The sequence below is a fragment of the Oryctolagus cuniculus genome, chromosome 2 (assembly GCF_964237555.1).
Source record: "Oryctolagus cuniculus chromosome 2, mOryCun1.1, whole genome shotgun sequence".
Classification (NCBI taxonomy): Eukaryota; Metazoa; Chordata; class Mammalia; order Lagomorpha; family Leporidae; genus Oryctolagus; species Oryctolagus cuniculus.
Genome location: NC_091433.1, coordinates 89,723,446 through 89,746,745, shown reverse-complemented (window position 1 = coordinate 89,746,745; position 23,300 = coordinate 89,723,446). Strand labels below are relative to the sequence as shown.

Genomic DNA, 23,300 nt, shown 5'->3' with positions numbered 1-23,300 from the left:
ACTAACTAAGACAATAGAACAATAAAAAATGAAGGTGGAGGCATCAAAATGCCAGATTTCAAGACATATTACAGGTCAGTTATAATCAAAACAGCCTGATATTGCACAAAAATAGACAAGTAGACCAATGAAATGGAATATAAACCCTATAATTCAATCCATACAACCAAGTAATTTTTGACAAGGAGCTAACATCACTTCCTGGTGTTGGGAAATTGGATCTCCGATTGCAAAAGTATGAAACAAAACCCCTACCATACACCTTATACAAAATTCAACTCATGATGAATCAAGAATATATATACATGACCCAATACTATAAAACTGCTATTGGAAAACTTTGAGAAACTCTCCAAGACATTAGCATAGGCAAATACTTCTTGCATAAAACCTCAGAACCACAGGCAATAAAAGTGAAAGTAGACAAATGGGACTACATCAAACTAAGAAGCTTCTGCACATCAAAGGAAACATCCATCAGAATGAAAAGACAACTGACAGAATGGGAAAAAATATTTGTAAACTGTACACTTTATAACGGATTAATATCCAGGATATATAAAGAGCAACAAGAAACTCAAACAAAACAAATAATCCTGTTAAGAAATGGGAAAAGGATTTGAACAGGTATTTTCCAAAGAATGAAATTAAAATGGCCACAGACACACGAAAAAATACTCAAGATCACTAGCCATAAGGAAAATGGAAATAAAAGCTATAATCAAGATTCACGTTACCTCAGGTAGAGTGGCTATCACTCACAAGTCAAAGAATAATAAATTCTGGTAAGGATATGGGGAAAAAGATACCAAAATACATTGCTGGTGAGAATGTAAAACTAGTACACAACCATAATAGAAGACAATATGGAGATTCCTTCGAAATCTGAAAATATATCTACTAAATAGCCCAGCTATTTCCTTCCTGGGAATTTACCCAAAGGAAATGGTGCCACATATTAAAGTTCTTTGTATCCCAATGTTTTTAGAAATACAATTCACAATAGTGAATCAACAGATGTACTACATCAACTGATGATCAGATAAAAAAAGTATACATACACAATGAAATACTACTCATCCATAATAAAGAATAAAAGCCTGTCTTTTGTAACTAAATGGATGAACTGGATACAATTATGCTTAGCAAAATCATCAAGTCCAAAGAGATAAATATATGTTTTCTCTGATATGTGGTAGTTAAAATATAATCTGAAAAAGCCTAAGAATGAAACTGATATCTTATTATGTCATTATTGTTTATAGCCCTTATCTATATTGTCACTCCCCGTCTTCGTGGAGGAACGACACAGGACCCTGCGCTGTTCTTTTGTCTGCTCGGCCCTCCCCGGGTTTGCTGCTGGTTCTTCCCGGGTTGGCTACTGTCCCTACTTTGTGAGCAATGGGAAGCCCTCTGATAGTCATGATCTAATGAGGTTTTAACAGGGTCAGTCTGGTTGCCATGATGAGAACTGACTGAGCATTTGGAAAAGGTGTGCAAGGGAGATTATTCAGGACGTTGTGGCAATAATCCAAGCTACATACAAGGCCTACTTGGAAATGGGTTATATCAGTGAATCAGGACAAAGGATGAGGGTAAATTCTGATACAGAATTAGAAAAACAGAGTGAGTAGGATATATAGATGAATTGGATGGGAGGTAACATTATTTTAAAAAATGCATCTGTGATATATGTCCAAAAACATTTGCATCTGATTTTCTTTTTCTTTAAATTATATTCATTTATTAGACAAATATAAATAAATAAATTGTACCCACATTCTAAGCATTGTGACACCAGCTAAGTCAACCTAGTTTGTCTTTAATTTACGAAGATTTCTGGAAAGTCTGACTATTAATTGTGGGGAGCAACTAAGACTAGACTAAATTACTGGAACTAGGACTAATTCTATGCATCTGCTCTCCCACAATATGGCGCTGGGGAGGAGCAAACAACTACACAGCTGCCTCATCAGTTTGATAAGCTGCAGGAGCTGATCCTGCTCCTGATTGGAGGAGAGCAGCATGCTCAGTGTGTGGGCAGCAGAGTTGGGATTGGTGGAAGAGGAGTATAAAGGAGGAGAGAGACAACAGGCACCAGGAACATTTGAAGGAACACCTGAGCAGCCCCCGAGAGCCGGCCGGCGGTGTGCTGCTCCCCTGCGGAAGTGGGGAAAGTGGCAGGGGGAACCGCCCTTCCACGGAGGTGGAGGGGTCGGCAGCCAACCCAGGAAGGACCAGCAGCAAACCCGGGAAGGGCCGAGCAGACAAAAGAACAGCGCAGGGTTTAGTGTCATTCCTCCATGAATGGGGGAGCGACAATTAATGAATGCTTTAAATATACCCCCTGGGAATCAAGAGTTGATATATTAGAAAAACATTTATTCAATAGAAAAAAGTTTGTTAAAATCGATAAAACACAGAACATAAATCTTACCTGAATGCCTGAAGAATGAGATTTCACAGATCCTTGATTATACAAATAAACCATAAAATTATCTGCCAGAAAATACCTGAATATAAGAAAGAGAATTTTAAAAGTTGCTGTTTTTACTTCAATCTCATTTAATAAATCAGAACTTGGTAATAAATATTGTATCCCACTAAAACTTTCATAACTAGAATGAAACACTTTTATCTTGAGATCATTATTCCAAGTGATTCATACTATAAATTACTTTAATGAACATTAGTTTTTGAATGTCACTGGAATATTTTCTACATGCTGGTAGAAAATATCTGCAGTCTTTCTTAGTAAGAATTCCAGTTTTTCTGATTTTTTTCTCTTTAATTCTGGTATTCCATTTTGTAGTCTTCATGAAATTTTGGATCATTATGGTAGGAAATTAGACATTCTCTTAATGTAGAAATTTATTTCCAACATTTTCCTTCCATAAGGAGTCAAGACTCCTTGTAACATTTGGCAAAATTTGTGACTTGTTCAGAACAACTCTATTTGACATTTTTATCTTATTATTTTAGATCAAAATGTCTTTTTCAACATTTCTAAGATGTTGCTCTGCAGATTAAAGTCCTATCTCAGCAGGCAGAATGAAAATTATTATTTTTGAACCATATAAAGTAGAAATCAGTAAACTGATAACTTCAGATCAAATCTGAACCATTCTGTGATTGTAAACAGTTTTATTGGAACAATGCCATATCTATTCATTAGCAGAGTTAAGCCATTTTGACAGACATGATATAGCCTTCAAGGCCTGAAATATTTACTCTGTCAAACTTTGGAGAAAATTGGTATTCCTTAAATAAAATGATTATTTTGACATACATTTAAATTTTATCCAAAGAAATACACATTTATGGGAATAAAATAATTTTCCCACTTAAATATGTTTTGAAAGAAAATGAGAACTGCAACTCAAGAAGAAAAAGTATATTAAAATGTATAAAGATATAAACTAGATAAAGCAGTCTCTGAGCAGCCATTGAAGGGGAAGGAACTGCGGCTCTGTGTGTGTGCGTGTATGTGTGTATGTGTGCGAGCGTGTGTGTGCGCGCGCGGGTGTGTGGACAAGGAGGTGGGGGCAGCTGAGTTAGAGTCCCAACTCCTTGGACTCCATTTGCTATTCTTTTCTTTCTCCTTCACACCTATCTGGTGGTAGTAGGCGTTTATATTTGCATTTCTTTTCATTCATTTCCAAATCTTTAAAAAATTTTTAGGGTTGGGGGTAGTGGGAAAGGCAGGAAAGGGGTAGGGAGGAGAGTAGTCGCAGAAGAGCAGGAGGAGGACATGGAGATGAAGAAGAGGATTAACCTGGAGTTAAGGAACAGAGCCCCGGAGGAGGTGACAGAGTTAGTCCTTGATAACTGCCTTTGTGTCAATGGGGAGATTGAAGGTCTGAATGATACTTTTAAAGAACTGGAGTTTCTGAGTATGGCTAATGTGGAACTCAGTTCTTTGGCCCAGCTTCCCAGCTTAAATAAACTTCGAAAGCTGGAACTTAGTGACAATATAATTTCTGGAGGCTTGGAAGTCCTGGCAGAGAAATGCCCAAATCTTACCTACCTCAATCTGAGTGGAAACAAAATCAAAGATCTCAGTACGGTTGAAGCTCTGCAAAATCTTAAAAATTTGAAAAGTCTTGACTTGTTTAACTGTGAGATCACAAACCTGGAAGATTACAGAGGAAGCATTTTTGAACTGCTGCAGCAAATCACATACTTGGATGGGTTTGATCAGGAGGATAACGAAGCCCCAGACTCTGAAGAAGAGGATGACGAGGATGGTGATGAAGATGATGATGAAGAAGAAGATGAAGCCGGTCCACCTGAAGGATTTGAGGAAGAGGAGGAAGAAGAAGAGGAGGATGAGGATGAGGATGAGGATGAAGCAGGCTCAGAAGTGGGAGAGGGAGAAGAAGTGGGCCTCTCATTCTTAATGAAAGATGAAATTCAGGATGAAGAAGATGATGATGACTATGTCGAAGAAGGGGAAGAAGAGGAAGATGAAGAAGAAGAGTGTCTTCGAGGGGAGAAGAGGAAACGAGATGCTGAAGACGATGGAGAGGAAGAAGATGACTAGATCATTCTGAGACGGAGGCCCTAATGTTCCTGGGTGTGCAATGGAGTGATCACTTCTTCCTCTGTTTCTCTGTGTACAATAGCTGTCCCTTCAGAAGAGATTGTGTAACTTTTTATAGGAGAAGTTTGGTTTTACTATTTTTGCCTTATCATTCCAAATAAGAGTTACTAGTATGTTAATGATCATATTGTATGTAGAGAATAATTTTCATTGGCCCCCATTGTGAAATTCCCTAGCAGTTTATTTAGAATCTTAATTTCTCTAATTCAGGCTCACTGTATTAGTCATTTTTAGCTCATAATTAAAACATGATCGCTTTTACACAGGTGTAGTTTGGTGCATTTCATTCATAAGGTTTTAAAGTTATTTATAAATTAACTAAGATTACAGTCAGTTGTAATATGAAATAACAATCGTTGCTTGAATAAGCTGGTTATTTTTTTAGAGGTGATCCAGAGATCTTCAGTTGAAGGAAATGGCTTGTTTTTGGGCTAAGGACATTTGCGTGCTTTCTCTGTCACAAGAGTAACTTGGAAAGGAGGAGCAGAATAGTAAAGGTTCTACTCAGCAGTCTAGTTCATGGGTTGTGTGGAGGTTCTGTTCAATAATGTAGTCCGTGGGGTTTGTTGGGACTGATAAGATTTTATCTTTGAAGGAAGAGTCGCTCATACTAAACCTATAGTCCTGCAGGCGAGCCCTCTCCTCAGGCTGCAGATCACAACATGCCAGCGCTTGGCTAGTGTTTTGCTTCTAGCTGTGAGCATTCTTTTCCTCTCAACAGTTCCTTTATGATCACCTTCTTTCAATGTGTTGCTCCCTCCTTTATCCCAAAATAAAGTAGGAAACTTGTGGAGATACCCAGGAAAACTTCTAGTTTTAAACCTTACCTCCCTTTTCAGACCTGAGTTTTAAACAAAGAAAGGAAAAGAAATGGACTGTCTTCTGAGGCACAGATATTATTATTGCTATGATTTTATGCAACAAGCTGTGCTTACTGTAGGTCTTTCTTGGTTGACAACACCTCAGACTGCGTTTCCTGACTGATCACATGTGAGACTGTATTAGGGGATGAAGAGAGAAAAGCAGCAGAGGCGGCTTTGGGGAGCACATTAGTGCTCTAAGAAGTCAGAAAGTTGCCTGTTGATCATTATGATGTGTTCAAGTGAAACTTTTAACTTGGCTTCTCAAATGATTTGCATACCACTCTACAAAGTATTGATAATACTGAGTAGAACCTTTAATTATTTTTCCTATAGTTTTAAAGCATTGTGGATGTGGATATGGCATTTAATTGAAATACACTAGGCAGCTGGAAAATCTTTTAAACTAAATTGATACTAAAGTTGACTTGATTTCAAGTGGATGTCCATTAAAAATACAAAAAATCTGGGATAAGTGTGAGTGTTTGTTCCCTTACATGGCTACTAAATAAAGTTCACTGAGTAGACGAGTGCATTTCCCTTCTTGTCACTGAGGCTCTGTGTTCAAGGCAATTGCTTTTTTTAACTTCAATTATCTAAAGTTTTGTTTGTTAAAAAGTGTCATCATACTAATTGAAATTTCGCTTCAATACTGGGACACATTTAAATTACTGAGTATAGTTTTTCTGCTGCTTTATTAGTTTAAAATGTATGCTTTATGTTTTAAAGTAAAAGTGAAGTTATTTGTGGAGAAACTAAAAAAGTTGCACAACTGACTGAAATAAAACACTTGGGGTAAGTTTAGTGGAGGGATTGGGCTCTTCCAAAAGACTTTCACATTTTCCTCCTAATTTCCCGAGTTGAAATGCCCTGTTTTAGTCCCTAAGATTTCTCATTGCGTACTATGCCAGATTATAAAATACTTATTTTTAAAATGAAATCTATATATTGACTTTCTTATAAATCATCATATTGTGCAATCAAAATTAAGAGTTCTTTGAAAACAACACCTAGAGTCTCCGGATAACTTTTAAGACTTCTGTAGTTTTGTGGGTGGTGTTTTCATGCAAACAGGTAAGGGTGGGTTTTATATTTTGTAGACGTTTTTGGTCCTACTTTAATGCTCTTTGTATGGCAGTATGTAGGTAGTGTGTTAAGTTCCTCAAGAATCTCTCCTTAAAAACTTTGAAGTTAATACTTTTGTGCAACTGTGTTTTGAATAAAGCCATGACAGTGTTAAAAATACAGTAAATACAGTACTCCCGGTCATTCTTCTATTGTTTCTATCCCGTTTTTTCTGTGACTGCTGTAACTTAAAAGTTTTTGAAATGGAATTGCTTCAAATAAACTGAAGATTTGTTATAAAAAAATATATATATAAACTAGATAAAGGATTTTAATAGTTTTCTGATCTTTCAATGTATAACTTAGAACTGTGCAAATGCAACACTTTGTAATGAAGTGAAAGTGTATTATGTAAAAATCATACCCATTTTAGCATATTACTGAAACTTCCAAGTTCAACTTTCTCTGGTATCATTCCTTATGCATAGTCTGCCATTTTAGTTATGCTTCCTCACCTCAGGCTCACTCTCCAACCCAAGGTAACATCACTAGACTACCCAAAGGCGTATGTTGGAAAGTTTCCACTGATGTTGACCATTAAAAACTTAGTAATGCCCCCTAGTTTTCAAATGCAAAAGGCAGTTTGAAGCCAAGTAAAACTATCCTGAAGCACTCCATACTTATAACTACATTCTCCTTCTTTAAATATTTTTTTTCAAAAAAATTATTTGAAAGGCAGAGTTACAAAGGAGAGACAGAGAGAGAGAAAGCAAAAGGGAGAGAGAGAGAGAAGTAGGGAGAGAGAGAGAGATCAAGAGAGAAAGTGCTTCTATACAGTGGTTCATTCCCCACAAGACCACAAAAGCCAGGGTCAGGCTGAAATCAGGATCTAGGAGCTTCATCTGGGTCCCCTATGTGGGTGCCAGGGGCCCAGTACTTGGGTCATATTTTACTACTTTCAGACACATTAGCAGGGAACTGTACTGGAAGTGGAGCAGCCAGGATTCAAACGTGCGCCTATATGGGATGCTAGCAATACAGGAAAACAGTTTAACCCATTGTGCTACAGCACCAACCCCTAAACCATTTATCAGCTTAACAATACCAATTCTTCCTGGTTTCTTTTCCAGATTCTTCAATCATCTCTAACTGTTTTTATGACATTTAATTATAGGTTGTTTTCTCTTCTTAGCAAGAAATGCACATAAGTACAGAAATAATGAAACTTCTTTTGTCATTTGTTCACAATAATATCCTTGACTCTAGTTAAGAACAAAGCATTACTGGTATTCCAACAGTCCTCACTATTCCCACCAATCCACTTCTCTTTTGAACACGTGAAATGAGAGTGTATTGCCATTTGCATGTTATGACTCACTGAAGCAATATTTATATATTTATTTATTTTATTTGAAATAAAATTACAAAAGGGAAAGACAGAGAGAGACAGAGATATCTTCCATCTGCTGTTTTACTCCCCCAAATGGCCGCAATGGCCAGGACAGGGCCAGGCCAAATCAGGAGCCAGGAGCTTCATCCAGGTCTCCCAGGTGGGTGAAAGGGCCCAAGGATTTGGGCCATCTTCCACTGCTTTCACAGGTACATTAGAATGGAGCTGGATTGAAAATGAAGCACCCGGGACTCAAACCAGTGCACATATGAGTTGCTGGCACTGCAGATGGTGGTTCATCCTGCTTCGCCAATGACAACCCCAGCAATATTTATAACGAGATATCACATGATCTGACATCCACACAATTTTTATCATCTCTGTATATACTAACTACCACAAATAGGGAAAATGTGGTATTTGTCTTTTGGAGCTTGGCTTAAATCGAATAGCATAATCATCTCCAGCTGCATCTATTTGACTGCAAATGTCAAGATTTCACTATTTATGGCTCAGTAATATTCATTTTGTGCATATAACATATTTTCTTCATCAAGTCACCATCTGATGAAGACCTAGCTTAGTTATTATGAATTGGGCTTCTATAAACATCATAGTGCCAGTAACTTTCATATGCTTATTTCTTTCAAGATTTATTTATTTACTTATTTGAAAGATAAATAAAAAGAGAGAGAGAAGCAGAGATAGAAAGAGATATCTTCTATCTTCTCTTTCCCTCCCCAAAATGGCCCTAACAGATGGAGTTGGGCAGTTCTGAAGCCAGGAACCAGGAGCTTCCTATGGGTCTCCCAAGTTGGTGCAGGGGCCCATGAACTTTAGCCATCTTCCTCTGCTTTCCCAGGCACATTAGCAGGGAGCTGGATTGGAAGTGGAGCAGCTGTGACTCAAACCGTGGTTCATATCGTTTGCCGGCACCACATGCAGACGTTTCCCCAACTATGCCACAGGGCCAGCCCCACATATGCTAATTTCTTTTCCTTAGGCTATATTCCCAAGAGTAGAGCAGCTGGGTCATACAGTAGATCTATTTTTAGTTTTCTGAGGAATCTCCATAATGTCTTCCAATAATGGTTGTACCAGTTTATGATGCCATAAACAGAGCAGTATAACTTTTTCTCCAAACCCTCACTAGCATTTGTTATTTGGGGGAGGGGATGATAACCAACTAACTAGGGCGAGGGTGAGGCAATACATAATTTGTGGTTTTTATTTGCATTTACTAGGTGGCTAATGATCCTAAGCAATTTTTCATGTGTCTGTTGGCAGTTTATACTTCATCCTTTGCCCATTTCTTAACAGGATTAGTTCTTTTGTTGTTCAGTATCTTGAGGTCCCTATATATTCTGGCTATTAATCCTTTATCAGATGCAAAATGTGTAAATATTTCCTTCCATTCTGTCAATTGCATCTTCACTTTTTTTCCCCTGTGCACAAACTGCTTAGCTTGATGTAATCTCATTTGTCAACTTATGCTTTTATTGCCTGTACTCCTGGGGTCTTATCCAAGAAGTCAGTGCCTAAGGCAGTGTCTTGCAGATGTGGTAATCCAATTTATCCAATACAGTTTGTTGAAGAGACTTTTTCTCCAGGCAGTGATTTTAGCTTGTTTGTCAAAGATTAGTTTGTTGCAGTACATGGATTAATTTCCGGGGCTTCTATTATTTTCTGTTGATGTACATCTCTATTTTTGTGCCAGTACCAAGATGTTTTGACAATTATAGCTCTGTAGTTTGTCCTGAAATCTGGTGGTGTGATGTCTCCAGTTTTGTTTTATTATTTAAGATTGTTGGGCCAGTGCTGTGGCACATTGGGTAAAACCTCCACCTGCAGTGCCCGCATCCCATATGGGTACCAGTTTGATTCCTAGCTACTCCACTTCTGATTCAGCTCCCTGCTAATGCATGTGAGAAAGTAGAGGAAGATAGCACAAACCCTTGGACTGCTGCACCCACATTGGAGACATAGAAGCTCCTGGCTCCTGGCTTCAGATCTGCCTAGCTCCAACCAATGCAGCCATTTGGGAGTAAACCAGTAGTTTCAAGATATCTTTGTAATTCTGACTTTCAAATAAACACATAAATTTTTTAAAAGATACTTAAAATTAAAATTCCATATGAATTTTAGGATTTTTTTCTTGATCTCTGAAGAATGCCCATGGTATTTTCATTAGGATCATATTGCATCTGTAAATTGCTTTGGCTAGAACATTTTGATGATATTATTACTTGGGATCCCTGAACATGGGAGATTTTCCCATTTTTGTGTCTTCTATTTCTTTCAATAAGGTTTCCTAATGATCATTTTAGAAATCTTTCACATCCTTGGTTAAATGTATCCCAAGATATTTAAACTTTATTGTAGCTATTGTGAATAGAACTGATCTTACAAGCTTTTTCTCAGATAGAACCAGCATTGTGACTTAGTGATTTAAGCCACTTCTTGCAATGGCAACTCTGTAATATGTCTTGAAATCTGTTGGTGTCATGCCTCTGGGTTTGTTTAATTTTTTAGGATTGCTGGGCCAGTGCTGTTGCACAGTAAATAAAGCCACCAATTGCAGCGCCAGCATCCTATATGGGCATTTTTGGAATCCAGCTGCTACATTTCCAATCCAGCTCCCTGCTAATGAGCCTGAGAAAGGAGAGGAAGACAGCCCAAGCACTTGGGCCCATGCATCCACATGGGAGATCTAGAAGAAGCACCAAGCTGGCTTCAGCCAGGCCCAACTGCAGCTGTTGTGGCCATTTAGGGAATGACCCAACTGATGGAAGATTCTTACTGATTCTCTCTCTCTTCTCCCTCCCTCTCTCTCTCTCCTCCTTCTCCTCCTCCTCCCTCCCTCCATCTCTCCCTTTCAAGTAAAGAAACCTAAATCTTTAAAAAAAACTGTTAATTTTTATGTGTTAATTTTGTATTCTGCAACTTTTCAAAAATACTCTTCTATGAGTATCTAATAGCATCTTAGTGGATTCATTTGGTTTCCCATATAAAGAATCATGTCATCTGCAAACAGAAATAAACTAATTTATCCTTTCCATTTTATATCTCTTTGATTTCATTTTCTTGCCTAATGGCTATGGCTAAAACCCCCAAAACTATATTGAATAGTAATGAGGAGAGTGGGCATCCTTTGCTCATTCTTGATTTAACGCAAATGATTCTGGCTTTTACATATTCAATATTATCCTGACTGTGGAACTGTCATATATTAGCTTGTGCTGAAGTATATTCTTTTTATACACAATTCTAAAATGTTTTATCATACAATAATGTATTCAAATGCTGTCTCTTCTTCTATTGTGATAATCACATGGCTTATCCTTTTATATTACTCCTTAGTTGTAGAGTGATATATCAGGTTTATTCATTTGCATATGTTGGGCCATCTCTGGGATAAATTCCACTTGGCCTGGGTGGGTGATATTTTTAATGTGTTGTTGGATCCAATTAGTTAGCATTTTATTGAGGATTTTTGCATCTATGATCAGGGATCTTGGTCTACATTTCATTTTTTATTTTCTTTCCCTGGTTTGGAATTAAGGTGATGGAATGGAATGGATTTGGAAGTGTTCTCTTTCATTTTTAGTTCCTTCTTAAAAGCTTTGTAGAATTCATCAGTAAAGCCATCAGGTCCTGAGCTTTTCTCTTTTGGAAGGCTCTTTATTATTGATTCAATCTCAGTAAACATCAATCCCCACTTCTTAACAGTCCAATATTAATGTTATTATGTTCCTTTAGGGGAACCATATTGCCTTTCTTGTTAATTTTTCTTATGTTTGTTTGTTGGTGTTATGCTTCTGGGGTATCACTTGTTACTATTTCCTCTGGAGGATTTTTTTTATTGAAAGATTTTTTTTTTTCAGAAATGTGTCTCTGTGGCTCAATGGAGTCCCTGAGGTTTACACTGGAGTTTGAAGCATGTATTTTTGGAGGGGCCAGAGAGGTCTGGCCACTGTTTGCAGGAGTGGCAACATTCCAGGGTAACATAAAATTTGGGTGTGTTGTAGCACTTCTACTTAGAATGAGTAAGGAAGGTGATGTTGGAGGCGGCTAATGTGTTCACAGTCTTAGCCATTGTATGGCCAAGATAAACCAGCTGATTCCTCACCCAGAATGAGTTCGTGGTTTTTAATGTACTCTACCCTGTTAATTGTATGTGCCATACAGAATACTGACCCATTCCACATTTTCTCCCTCAAGGCCTCTGCAAGCTCTGTCCCCAGCACAAAGTGGGCTCTGAATTTCTGCAGACTGAGTGTGTGCACTGCAATCCAGTTACAATCTGCATCCATCTCAGTTCCATGGCCTTTGACCAGAACTCTCACAGTCACAGCATACAGCAGGATCCCTGAGAACTGACCATTTCAAAGCAAAGTTTACCACTGTTTACAAATTCAGCTGCAATTCCACATCAGTTCAGTCTGATTATTTGGAAGCAACATGGCCTCTTTTCATAGAGCAAAGTAGTCACCCAAAGCCCTTTCAAATTCCCAGGCTAGACTAAACAGCAGTGGAGACTGTGGGATTTTCCTAAAATCAAAGCTGCCAAGGGCAGGAGCCATAGTGTCTCCTCACACCTTTTCCTGGGATGATGGCATTTCCCAGCTGAGCGCCAGCCATATCTTTGTAGAAGTCATTTGCCACATGCAGCCATTGGTCTCTCTCCTCCCTGCCCCATGGAGACTCTCTTCTTTTTTTACCCTCTCTACACTGAAAATTTGTATTAATAGGTACCATTGGAACATGGTCCTTCCCTTGTTTTTCTGATATCTTTCTGGAGTTGAGGTCAGTGTTACTTCTCTCTATTCAGCCATCTTGGATCTTTAGTCTCTTTTGCATTCAAGTAATGTGAAGCCTCCAGCTTTGTTCTTTTTGGCTCAAGATTATTTTGACTATTCAGAATCTCTGTTAGATCCTTATGAATTTTAGGATTGCTTTTTTTTTCTCTGTGAAAAAATGTTATTGGAATTTTGATTTGGATTGTATCAAATCTATTGATCACTTTAGGTAGCAGGAGCATTTTAACAATATTAATCCTCCCAATACATGAAGATGATCATATTTTAATTTATTTAGACCTTCTTAAATGCTTTATAGCTTACAGATTTTAACTCCTTGGTTAGTTGATCTCTAATTGCGGTGGGTGTTTACCCTAGTAGTTAAAAAGGCTATGTTAAATACTGGAAACTGGGGTTTGATATCCAGCTCCAGCTCTTGATTTCAACTTCTTGTTAATGCAAGAAGTAGTGATTGATCAAGCACTTGGATTCCTCCCAATATGTGGGAGACCTGGATTGAGTTCTTGGCTACTGGTTCTAGGATGACACAATCCCAGGAATTGTGAGCATTTGGGAATGAATCAGCATGTGGGAGACTCTCTATTCCTCCATCTCTTCCTCTCTCAATCCATCCATCACTCCCAAATAAACTTTAAAAATTTATTCCCAAGTATTTTTAATATATTGTAAATATATCTTCATTTATTTCTATTTTTTAAAATTTTATTTAATGAATATAAATTTCCAAAGTACAGCTTATGGATTACAATGGCTTCCCCCCCATACCATCCCTCCCACCCGCAACCATCCCCTTTCCCAATCCCTCTCCCCTTCCATTCACATCAAGATTCATTTTCGATTCTCTTAATATACAGAAGATCAGTTTAGTTTACATTAAGTAAAGATTTCAACAGTTTGCTCCCACACAGAAACATAAAGTGAAAAATAATAGATGATTTTTTATATGATGATGAAATCAGATCAGACCCATTGTCATGTTTAATCCCAGTGAGAGTCAAGTTGGGAATTGATAATTTCTTTTTTTTTTCTTTTTTTTCTTTTTTTTTTTTTTTACAGAAGATCAGTTTAGTATACATTAAGTAAAGATTTCAACAGTTTGCACCCACACAGAAACACAAAGTGAAATATACTGTTTGAGTACTCGTTATAGCATTAAATCTCAATGTACAGCACACTAAGGACAAAGATCCTACATGAGAAGTAAGTGCACAGTGACTCCTGTTGTTGACTTAACAAATTGACACTCTTGTTTATGGCATCAGTAATCACCCTAGGCTCTTGTCATGAGCTGCCAAGCCTATGGAAGCCTTTTGAGTTCTCTGACTCTGATCATATTTAGACAAGGCCATGGTCAAAGTGGAAGTTCTCTCCTCCCTTCAGAGAAAGGTACCTCTTTCTTTGATGACCCATTCTTTCCACTGGGATCTCACTCGTGGAGATCTTTCATTTAGGATTTTTTTCCCCCCAGAGTGTCTTGGCTTTCCATGCCTGAAATACTCTCATGGGCATTTCAGCTAGATCCGCATGCCTTAAGGGCTGATTATTAGGCCAGAGTGTTGTTCAGGACATCTGCCATTCTATGGGTCTGCTGTGTATCTCACTTCCCATGTTGGATCATTCTCTCCCTTTTTGATTCTATCAGTTAGTATTTGCAGACACTATTCTTGTTTATGTGATCCCTTTGGTTCTTAGTCCTATCATTACGATCAATTGTGAACAAAAATTAATCACTGGGACTAGTGAGATGGCATTGGTACATGCCACCTCGATGGGATTGAATTCGAATCCCCTGGTATGTTTCTAACGCTACCGTTTGAGGTAAATCAGCTTGAGCATGTCCCGCATTGTACATCTCTTCCCTCTCTTATTCCCACTCTTATATTTAACAGCGATCACTTTTCAGTTAAGTTTCAGCACTTAAGAAGAATTGTGTATTGATTACAGTATTCAACCAAAAGTATTAAGTAGAACAAAAAAAATACTAAGAGGGATAACATATTAAGCTGCTCATCAACAGTCAGGGTGAGGGCTGATAAAGTCACCATTTCTCATAGTGTTCACATCACTTTAACAGGTTTCCTTTTTGGTGCTCAGTTAGTTGTCACCTATCAAGGAGAACAAGTGGTATTTGTCCCTTTGGGATTGGTTTATTTCACTCAACATAATGTTTTCCAAATTACTAAGAGGGATCACTTTTCAGTTAAAATTTAAACACCTAAGAATAATTGTGTGTTAATTACAGAGTTCAACCAATGGTACTAGAACAAAAAAAATACTAAAATGGATAAAGTATTACATTGTACATCAACCGTCAGGACAAGAGCTGATCAAGTCACTGTTTCTCATAGTGTCCATTTCACTTCAACAAGTTTCCCCTTTGGTGCTCAGTTAGTTGATCTTATTTAGACAAGGTCATAGTCAAAGTGGAGGTTCTCTCCTCCATTCAGAGAAAGGTACCTCCTTCTTTGATGGCCCATTTTTTCTACTGGGATCGGGATCCCACTCGCAGAGATCTTTCATTTAGATCTTCTTTTTTTTTGCCAGAGTGTCTTGGCTTTCCATGCCTAAAATACTCTCATGGGCTCTTCAGCCAGATTCAAATGCCTTTGGGGCTGATTCTGAGGCCAGAGTGCTGTTTAGGACATCTTCCACTCTATGAGTCTGCTGTGTATCCCGCTTCCCATGTTGGATCATTCTCTCTCTTTTTGATTCTATCAGTTAGTATTAGCAGACACTACTCTTGTTTATGTGATCCCTTTGACTCTTAGACCTATCTTTATGATCAATTGTGTACTGAAATTGATCACTTGGAAAAGTGAGATAGCATTGGTACATGCCACCTTGATGGGATTGAATTGGAATGCCCTGGCACGTTTCTAACTCTACCATTTGGGGCAAGTCAGCTTGAGCATGTCCCAAATTGTACATCTCCTCTCTCTCTTATTCCCACTCTTATATTTAACAGAGATCACTTTTCAGTTAAATTTAAACACCTAAGAATTATTTTGTGTTAATTACAGTGTTCAACAATAGTATTAAGTAGAACAAAAAAAAAATAACTAAAGGAATAAAGTATTAAGTTGTACATCAACAGGACAAGGGCTGATCAAGTCACTCTTTCTCATAGTGTCCATTTCATTTCAACAGGTTTTCTTTTTGGTGCTCGGTTAGTTGTCACTGATCAGGGAGAATATATGATATTTGTCCCTTTGGGACTGGCTCATTTCACTCTGCATGATGTGTTCCAGATTCCTCTATTTTGTTGCAAATGACAGGATTTCATTGTTTTTGACTGCTGTATAGTATTCTATAGAGTACAGGTCCCATAATTTCTTTATCCAGTCTACTGTTGATGGGCATTTGTTCTGATTCCAGGTCTTAGCTATTGTGAATTGAGCTGCATTAAACATTAAGGTGCAGATAGCTTTTTTGTTTGCCAATTTAATTACCTTTGGGTAAATACCAAGGAGTGGGATGGCTGGGCAGAAACAGATGTATCTATCTGACCAATGGAACAGAATAGAAACACTACAAATCAGTCCAAACATCTACAGCCAACTTATATTTTATCAAGGATCCAAAACCAATTCCTGGAGCAAGGACAGTCTATTTAATAAATGGTGCTGGGAAAACTGGATTTGCACATGCAGAAGCATGAAGCAAGACCCCTACTTTCATCTTACACAAAAATCCACTCAACATCGATTAAAGACCTAAATCTATGACCCGAAACCATCATATTATTAGAGAACATTGGAGAAACCCTGCAAGATATAGGTACTGGCAAAGAATTCTTGGAAAATACTGCAGAAGCACAGGCAGTCAAAGCCAAAATTAACATTTGGGATTGCATCAAATTGAGAAGTTTCTGTACTGTGAAAGAAACAGGAAAGTAAAGAGGCAACCAGTAGAATGGGAAAAAAATATTTGCAAACTATGCAACAGATAAAGGGTTGATAACCAGAATCTACAAAGAGATCAAGAAACTCCACAAAAACAAAACAAACAACCCACTCAAGAGATCGGCCAAGGACCTCAATAGACATTTTCAAAAGAGGACATCCAAATGGCCAACAGACACATGAAAAAATGTTCAGGATCACTAGCAATCAAGGAAGTACAAATCAAATCTACAGTGAGGTTTCACCTCACCCCAGTCAGAATGGCTCACACAGAAATCTACCAACAACAGATGCTGGCAAGTATGTGGGGGAAAAGGGACACTAACCCACTGTTGGTGGGAATGCAAACTGGTAAAGCCACTATGGAAGTCAGTCTGGAGATTCCTCAGAATCCTGAAAAAACTTATGTTTTAATGAAAGCCTCCTCTTTCTTCGTTTTCTGCCAGGTGTTTTTGAGTAAGTATATATACTTCCTACTTCTAATTTTCTTAAATTACCTCTCCCTAATACCATGCAATCAAGTCCCATTCCCAAAATTTAACTGAAACTCTTCTTCATTGTCACGAATTCTACCTAGCCAGCCTTTCTTAACTAGGTTTCCATCAAAGAATTAAACCTCAAGAAAATGATTTTCTCAATTTTCTAAAGGGCAGCATATAGCTAATGCTATTTTCAATAAATTATTCACTAGACCCATAGCAGTGCAAAATAAATTGCTATATAAAATTGCTATATATATTTTATATCTTCATGGTAATCCCATCTCTCTGATAATAGCCAATGTGATAGAATCAGTTATATGTTTACTTACTATGACACCACACCCCCATTATGCAGGGAGTCCTGCAGGTCCTACCAACATAACATCTTATAGCTCAGTTTTCAGGAGTAAGTGTAGTTTTCAAATTCCTAACCTTAATTCACAAAAGACTACATGAAGCATTAGACCAAAGAATTAATTAAATCACAGGGAAGTGGCTGGTAATCTAAGATACCTACATTGTTAATAATCAGTATATTTACTACTTTCATATTCTGTTCTGTCATTATGAGTAAACAGCTCATTAAAATAAAATTCAAAACAAAGGAATAAAAATTACCTTTGCTTAAGGTGTGCAGTATACAGTTTCTCATCAATTGGAATAATATAGGATATGTGTTCCTAGAGGATCCAGAAAAACTCAGAGTGAAAACAAATTTAATATAAGCAAAACAATAATATACATATCTTGAAGTAATGGTTTAAAAGTCTTAATGAAAATGTCTCAGAATACACGTGATTTTACAATTTGCAACAAGATATTTAAAATTTTTAACATTTGATTATATGATTCACTCGTACTATTTTCTTTTTTTTTTTAACTTTTATTTAATGAATATAAATTTCCAAAGTACGACTTATGGATTACAATGGCTTCCCCCCCCAAACCATCCCTCCCACCCGCAAATCTCCCCTTTCCCACTCCCTCTCCCCTTCCATTCACATCAAGATTCATTTTTGATTATCTTAATATACAGAAGATCAGCTTAGCATACATTAAGTAAAGATTTCAACAGTTTGCTCCCACACAGAAACATAAAGTGAATAATAATAGATGATTTTTTTAAATGATGATGAAATCAGATCAGACCTATTGTCATGTTTAATCCCAGTGAGAGTCAAGTTGGGAATTGAAAATTTCTTTCTTTCTTTTTTTTTTTTTTTACAGAAGATCAGTTTAGTATACATTAAGTAAAGATTTCAACAGTTTGCACCCCCATAGAAACACAAAGTGAAATATACTGTTTGAGTACTCGTTATAGCATTAACTCTCAATGTACAGCACATTAAGGACAAAGATCCTACATGAGGAGTAAGTGTACAGTGACTCCTGTTGTTGACTTTCCAAATTGACACTCCTGTCTATGGCATCAGTAATCTCCCTATGCTCCAGTCATGAGTCTCCAAGGCTATGGAAGCCCTCTGAGTTCTCCGACTCTTATCTTGTTTAGACAAGGTCATAGTCAAAGTGGAGGTTCTCTCCTCCCTTCAGAGAAAGGTACCTCTTTCTTTGAAGACCTGTTCTTTCCACTGGGATCTCACTCACAGAGATCTTTTTGCCAGAGTGTCTTGGCTTTCCATGCCTGAAATACTCTCATGGATTTTCAGCCAGATCCGAATGCCTTTAGGGCTGATTCTGAGGCCAGAGTGCTATTTAGGACATCCGCCATTCTATGAGTCTGCTGAGTATCTCGCTTCCCATGTTGGATCACTCTCCCCTTTATTTATTCTATCGGTTAGTGTTAGCAGGTACTAGACTTGTTTATGTGCTCCCTTTGACTCTTAGTCCTTTCATTATGATCAATTGTGAACTGAAATTGATCACTTGGACTAGTGAGATGGCATTGGTACATGCCACCTTGATGGGATTGAATTGGAATCCCCTGGTATGTTTCTAACTCTACCATTTGGGGCAAGTCAGCTTGAGCATGTCCCAAATTATACATCTCTTCCCTCTCTTATTCCCACTCTTATGTTTAACAGGGATCACATTTCAGTTAATTTTCAACACTTAAGAATAACTGTGTGATAATTACAGAATTAAACCAGTCATATTAAATAGAACACACAAAAAAATACTAAGAGGGATAATGTATTAAGTTGTTCATTAACAGTCAGGGCTATGCTGATCAAGTCACTGTTTCTCATAGTGTCCATTTCACTTCAGGAGGTTTCCTTTTTGGTCTTCAGTCAGTTGTCACCAATCAGGGAGGACATATGGTATTTGTCCCTTTGGGACTGGCTTACTTCACTTAGCATGTTGTGTTCCAGATTCCTCCATTTTGTTGCAAATGACCAGATTTCATTGTTTCTTACTGCGGTATAGTATTCTAAAGAGTACATATCCCATAATTTCTTTATCCAGTCTACCGTTGATGGGCATTTAGGTTGGTTCCAGGTCTTGGCTATTGTGAATTGAGCTGCAATAAACATTAGGGTGCATACCGCTTTTTTGTTTGCCAATTTCATTTCCTTTGGATAAATTCCAAGGAGTGGGATGGCTGGGTCGAACAGTAGGGTTGTATTCAGGTTTCTGAGGAATCTCCAGACTGACTTCCATAGTGGCTCGACCAGTTTGCATTCCCACCAACAGTGGGTTAGTGTCCCTTTTTCCCCACATCCTCTCCAGCATCTATTGTTGGTAGATTTCTGAATGTGAGCCATTCTATCCGGGGTGAGGTGAAACCTCATTGTGGTTTTGATTTGCATTTCCCTGATTGCTAGTGACCTTGAACATTTTTTCATGTGCCTGTTGGCCATTTGGATGTCCTCTTTTGAAAAATGTCTATTGAGGTCCTTGGCCCATCTCTTAAGTGGGTTGTTGGTTTTGTTTTTGTGGAGTTTCTTGATCTCTTTGTAGATTCTGGTTATTAATCCTTTATCAGTTGTATAGTTTGCAAATAATTGTCCCATTCTCTCGGTTGTCTCTTCACTCTCCTGTTTCTTTTGTAGTACAGAAACTTCTCAATTTGATGCAATCCCAATAGTTGATTTTGGCTTTGACTGCCTGTGCCTCCAGGGTCTTTTCCAGAAACTGTTTGCCTGTGCCAATATCCTGAAGGGTTTCTCCAATGTTCTCTAATAACTTGATGGTGTCAGGTCGTAGATTTAGGTCTTTAATCCATGTTGAGTGAATTTTCGTGTAAGGTGTAAGGTAGGGGTCTTGCTTCATGCTTCTGCACATGGAAATCCAGTTTTCCCAGCACCATTTATTGAATAGACTGTCCTTGCTCCAGGAATTGGTTTTTGATCCTTGATCAAATATAAGTTAGCTGTAGATGTTTGGGTTGATTTCTGGTGTTTCCATTCTGTTCTATTGGTCTATCCATCTGTTTCTGTACCAGTACCATGCTGTTTTGATTACAACTGCCCTGTAGTATGTCCTGAAATCTGGTATTCAGATGCCTCCGGTTTTGTTTTTGTTGTACAAGATTGCTTTAGCTATTCGAGGTCTCTTTTGCCTCCATATGAATTTCAGCATCATTTTTTCTAGATCTGAGAAGAATGTCTTTGGTATCTTGATTGGGATTGCATTGAATGTATAAATTGCTTTTGGAGAATGGACATTTTGATGATGTTGATTCTTCCAATCCATGAGCATGGAAGATTTTTTCCATTTTTTGGTATCCTCTTCTATTTCTTTCTTTAAGATTTTGTAATTCTCATCATAGAGATCTTTAACATCCTTGGTTAAGTTTATTCCAAGGTATTTGATTGTTTTTGTAGCTATTGTGAATGGGATTGATCTTAGCAATTCTTTCTCAGCCGTGGCATTGCTTGTATATACAAAGGCTGTTGATTTTTGTGCATTGATTTTATATCCTGCCACTTTGCCAAACTCCGTATGAGTTCCAATAGTCTCTTAGTAGAGTTCTTTGGATCCTCTAAGTAAAGAACCATATCGTCTGCAAAGAGGGGTAGTTTGAGTTCTCCCTTCCCAGTTTGTATCCCTTTAATTTCTTTTTCTTGTCTGATGGCTCTGGCTAAAACTTCCAGAACTATGTTAAATAGCAGTGGGGAGAGTGGGCATCCCTGTCTGGTGCTAGATCTCAGTGGAAATGCTTCCAACTTTTCCCCATTCAATAGGATGCTGGCCGTGGGTTTTTTATAAATTGCTTTGATTATATTGAAGAATGTTCCTTCTATACCCAATTTACTTAGAGTTTTCATCATGAAAGGGTGTTGAATTTTATCGAATGCTTTCTCTGCATCAATTGAGATAATCATATGGTTTTTCTTTTGCAGTCTGTTAATGTGGTGAATCACACTGATTGATTTGCGAATGTTGAACCATCCCTGCATACCAGGGATGGATCCCACTTGGTCTGGGTGGATGATCTTTCTGATGTGTTGTTGTACTCTATTGGCCAGAATTTTATTGAGGATTTTTGCGTCTATGTTCATCAGGGATATTGGTCTATAATTTTCTTTCAGTGCTGCATGTTTCTCTGGCTTAGGGATTAAGGTGATGCTGGCTTCATAGAAAGAATTTGGGAGGATTCCCTCTTTTTCGATTGTTCTGAATAGTTTGAGAAGAAATGGGATTAGTTCTTCTTTAAATGTCTGGTAGAATTCAGCAGTGAATCCATCTGGTCCTGGGCTTTTCTTTGTTGGGAGGGCCTTTATTACGGTTTCAATTTCTGTTTCAGTTATGGGTCTATTTAGGTTTTCGATGTCTTCCTGGTTCAATTTTGGTAGATTGCATGTGTCCAGGAATCTATCCATTTCTGATAGGTTTTCCTGTTTGCTGGCATACAGGTCCTTGTAGTAATTTCTGATGATTCTTTTTATTTCTGTGGTGTCTGTTGTTACGTTTCCTTTTTCATCTCTGATTTTATTGATTTGGGTCTTTTCTTTTTTTAGTTAGTTGGGCCAATGGAGTGTCAATTTTGTTTATTTTTTCAAAAAACCAGCTTCTCACTTGGCTGATTTCTTGTAGTGTTTTTTTGGATTCAATCCTGTTAATTTCTTCTCTGGTTTTAATTATTTCTCTTCTCCTACTAGATTTGGGTTTGGTTTGCTGCAGTTTTTCTAGGTCCTTGAGATGCGCTGAAAGCTCATTTATTTGGTACCTTTCCAATTTCTTGATATAGGTACCTATTGCTATAAATTTGCCTCTCAATACTGCTTTTGCTGTATCCCATAAGTTTTGATATGTTGTGTTGTCTTCATTTACTTCCAGAAAGTTTTTGATTTCTCTTTTAATTTCTTCTATGACCGATTGTTCATTCAGGAGCATGTTGTTCAGTCTCCATGTGTTTGCATACTTTCTGGGGTTTCCTGAGTTGCTAATTTCTAGCTTCATTCCGCTGTGTTCTGAGAAGCTGCATGGTATGATTCTAATTCTTTTAAATTTGCTGCGACTTGCTTTATGGCCTAGTATGTGATAGATCCTAGAGAAGGTTCCATGCACTGCTGAGAAGAATGTGAAGTCGGTAGATGTAGGGTTGAAAGTTCTGTAGATATCTGTTAGATCCATTTGGGCAATAGTGTCAATTAAATCTGCTGTTTCCTTGTTGATCTTCTGTCTGGATGATCTGTCTGTTTCTGAGAGTGGAGTATTGAAGTCCCCCAGTACCACTGTATTGGAATCTAAGTCTCCCTTTAAGTCCCGTAACATATCTTTTAAATAGACTGGTGCCCTGTAATTAGGTGCATATACATTTATAATAGTTACATCTTCCTGTTGAATTGAACCCTTAATCATTATATAGTGTCCCTCTTTGTCTCTCTTAACAGTTTTTGTATTAAAGTTTATTTTCTCTGATATTAATATGGCTACACCTGCTTTTTTTGGTTTCTGTTGGCATGGAATATCTTTTTCCAACCTTTCACTTTCAGTCTGCATGCCTCTTTGTTAGAGAGATGTGTTTCTTGTAGGCAACAAATAGTTGGGTTGTGTTCTTTGAGCCAATCAGCCAATCGGTGTCTTTTAACTGAAGAATTAAGACCATTAATGATTAATGTGACTATTGATACATAGTGACTTTGCCCTGTCATTTTCCCGGAGATATTTTCTAGTATATGCTTTGAGCTTCCCATGCTCTTTTACTGGTAGGTGTTCTTCCTTTCCTTCTTTCATATTGATGGCCGTGTTTCTGTGTTTCTGAGTGTAGCAC

The 23,300-nt window shown here is 37.8% G+C and overlaps 2 protein-coding genes across 9 annotated transcripts in view; one reads left to right on the top strand and one right to left on the bottom strand.

Moving 5' to 3' along the window:
- LOC138843052 (disintegrin and metalloproteinase domain-containing protein 32-like) overlaps positions 1-23,300 on the bottom strand; it is a 145,836-nt gene that overhangs the window by 99,531 nt on the left and 23,005 nt on the right. For 5 of the 7 annotated variants that reach the window (XR_011386381.1, XM_070068586.1, XM_070068587.1 and 2 more), the window contains 2 exons: positions 17,741-17,802; positions 2,438-2,513 (listed from right to left, as the gene is read on the bottom strand). Coding sequence is in view for 4 of the 7 variants with exons in the window: in XM_070068586.1 (XP_069924687.1) it covers positions 2,438-2,513; positions 17,741-17,802 (138 nt within the window). In the remaining 3 variants the exon portion in view is untranslated. The remainder of the gene's footprint in view (positions 1-2,437; positions 2,514-17,740; positions 17,803-23,300) is intronic. The other 2 variants (XM_070068589.1, XM_070068592.1) reach the window with 1 other exon arrangement.
- LOC100349957 (acidic leucine-rich nuclear phosphoprotein 32 family member E) lies at positions 3,433-6,833 on the top strand. 2 transcript variants are annotated; one of them, XM_008273938.4, is made up of 2 exons: positions 3,436-4,077; positions 4,244-4,456. In XM_008273938.4, the coding sequence occupies exons 1-2, from the start codon at positions 3,752-3,754 to the stop codon at positions 4,398-4,400; spliced, it is 483 nt and encodes a 160-aa protein (XP_008272160.1). In that variant the 5' UTR covers positions 3,436-3,751; the 3' UTR covers positions 4,401-4,456. The 2 variants fall into 2 exon arrangements, with proteins under 2 accessions (XP_017205865.1, XP_008272160.1); XM_017350376.3 differs by having other exon boundaries at positions 3,433-6,833.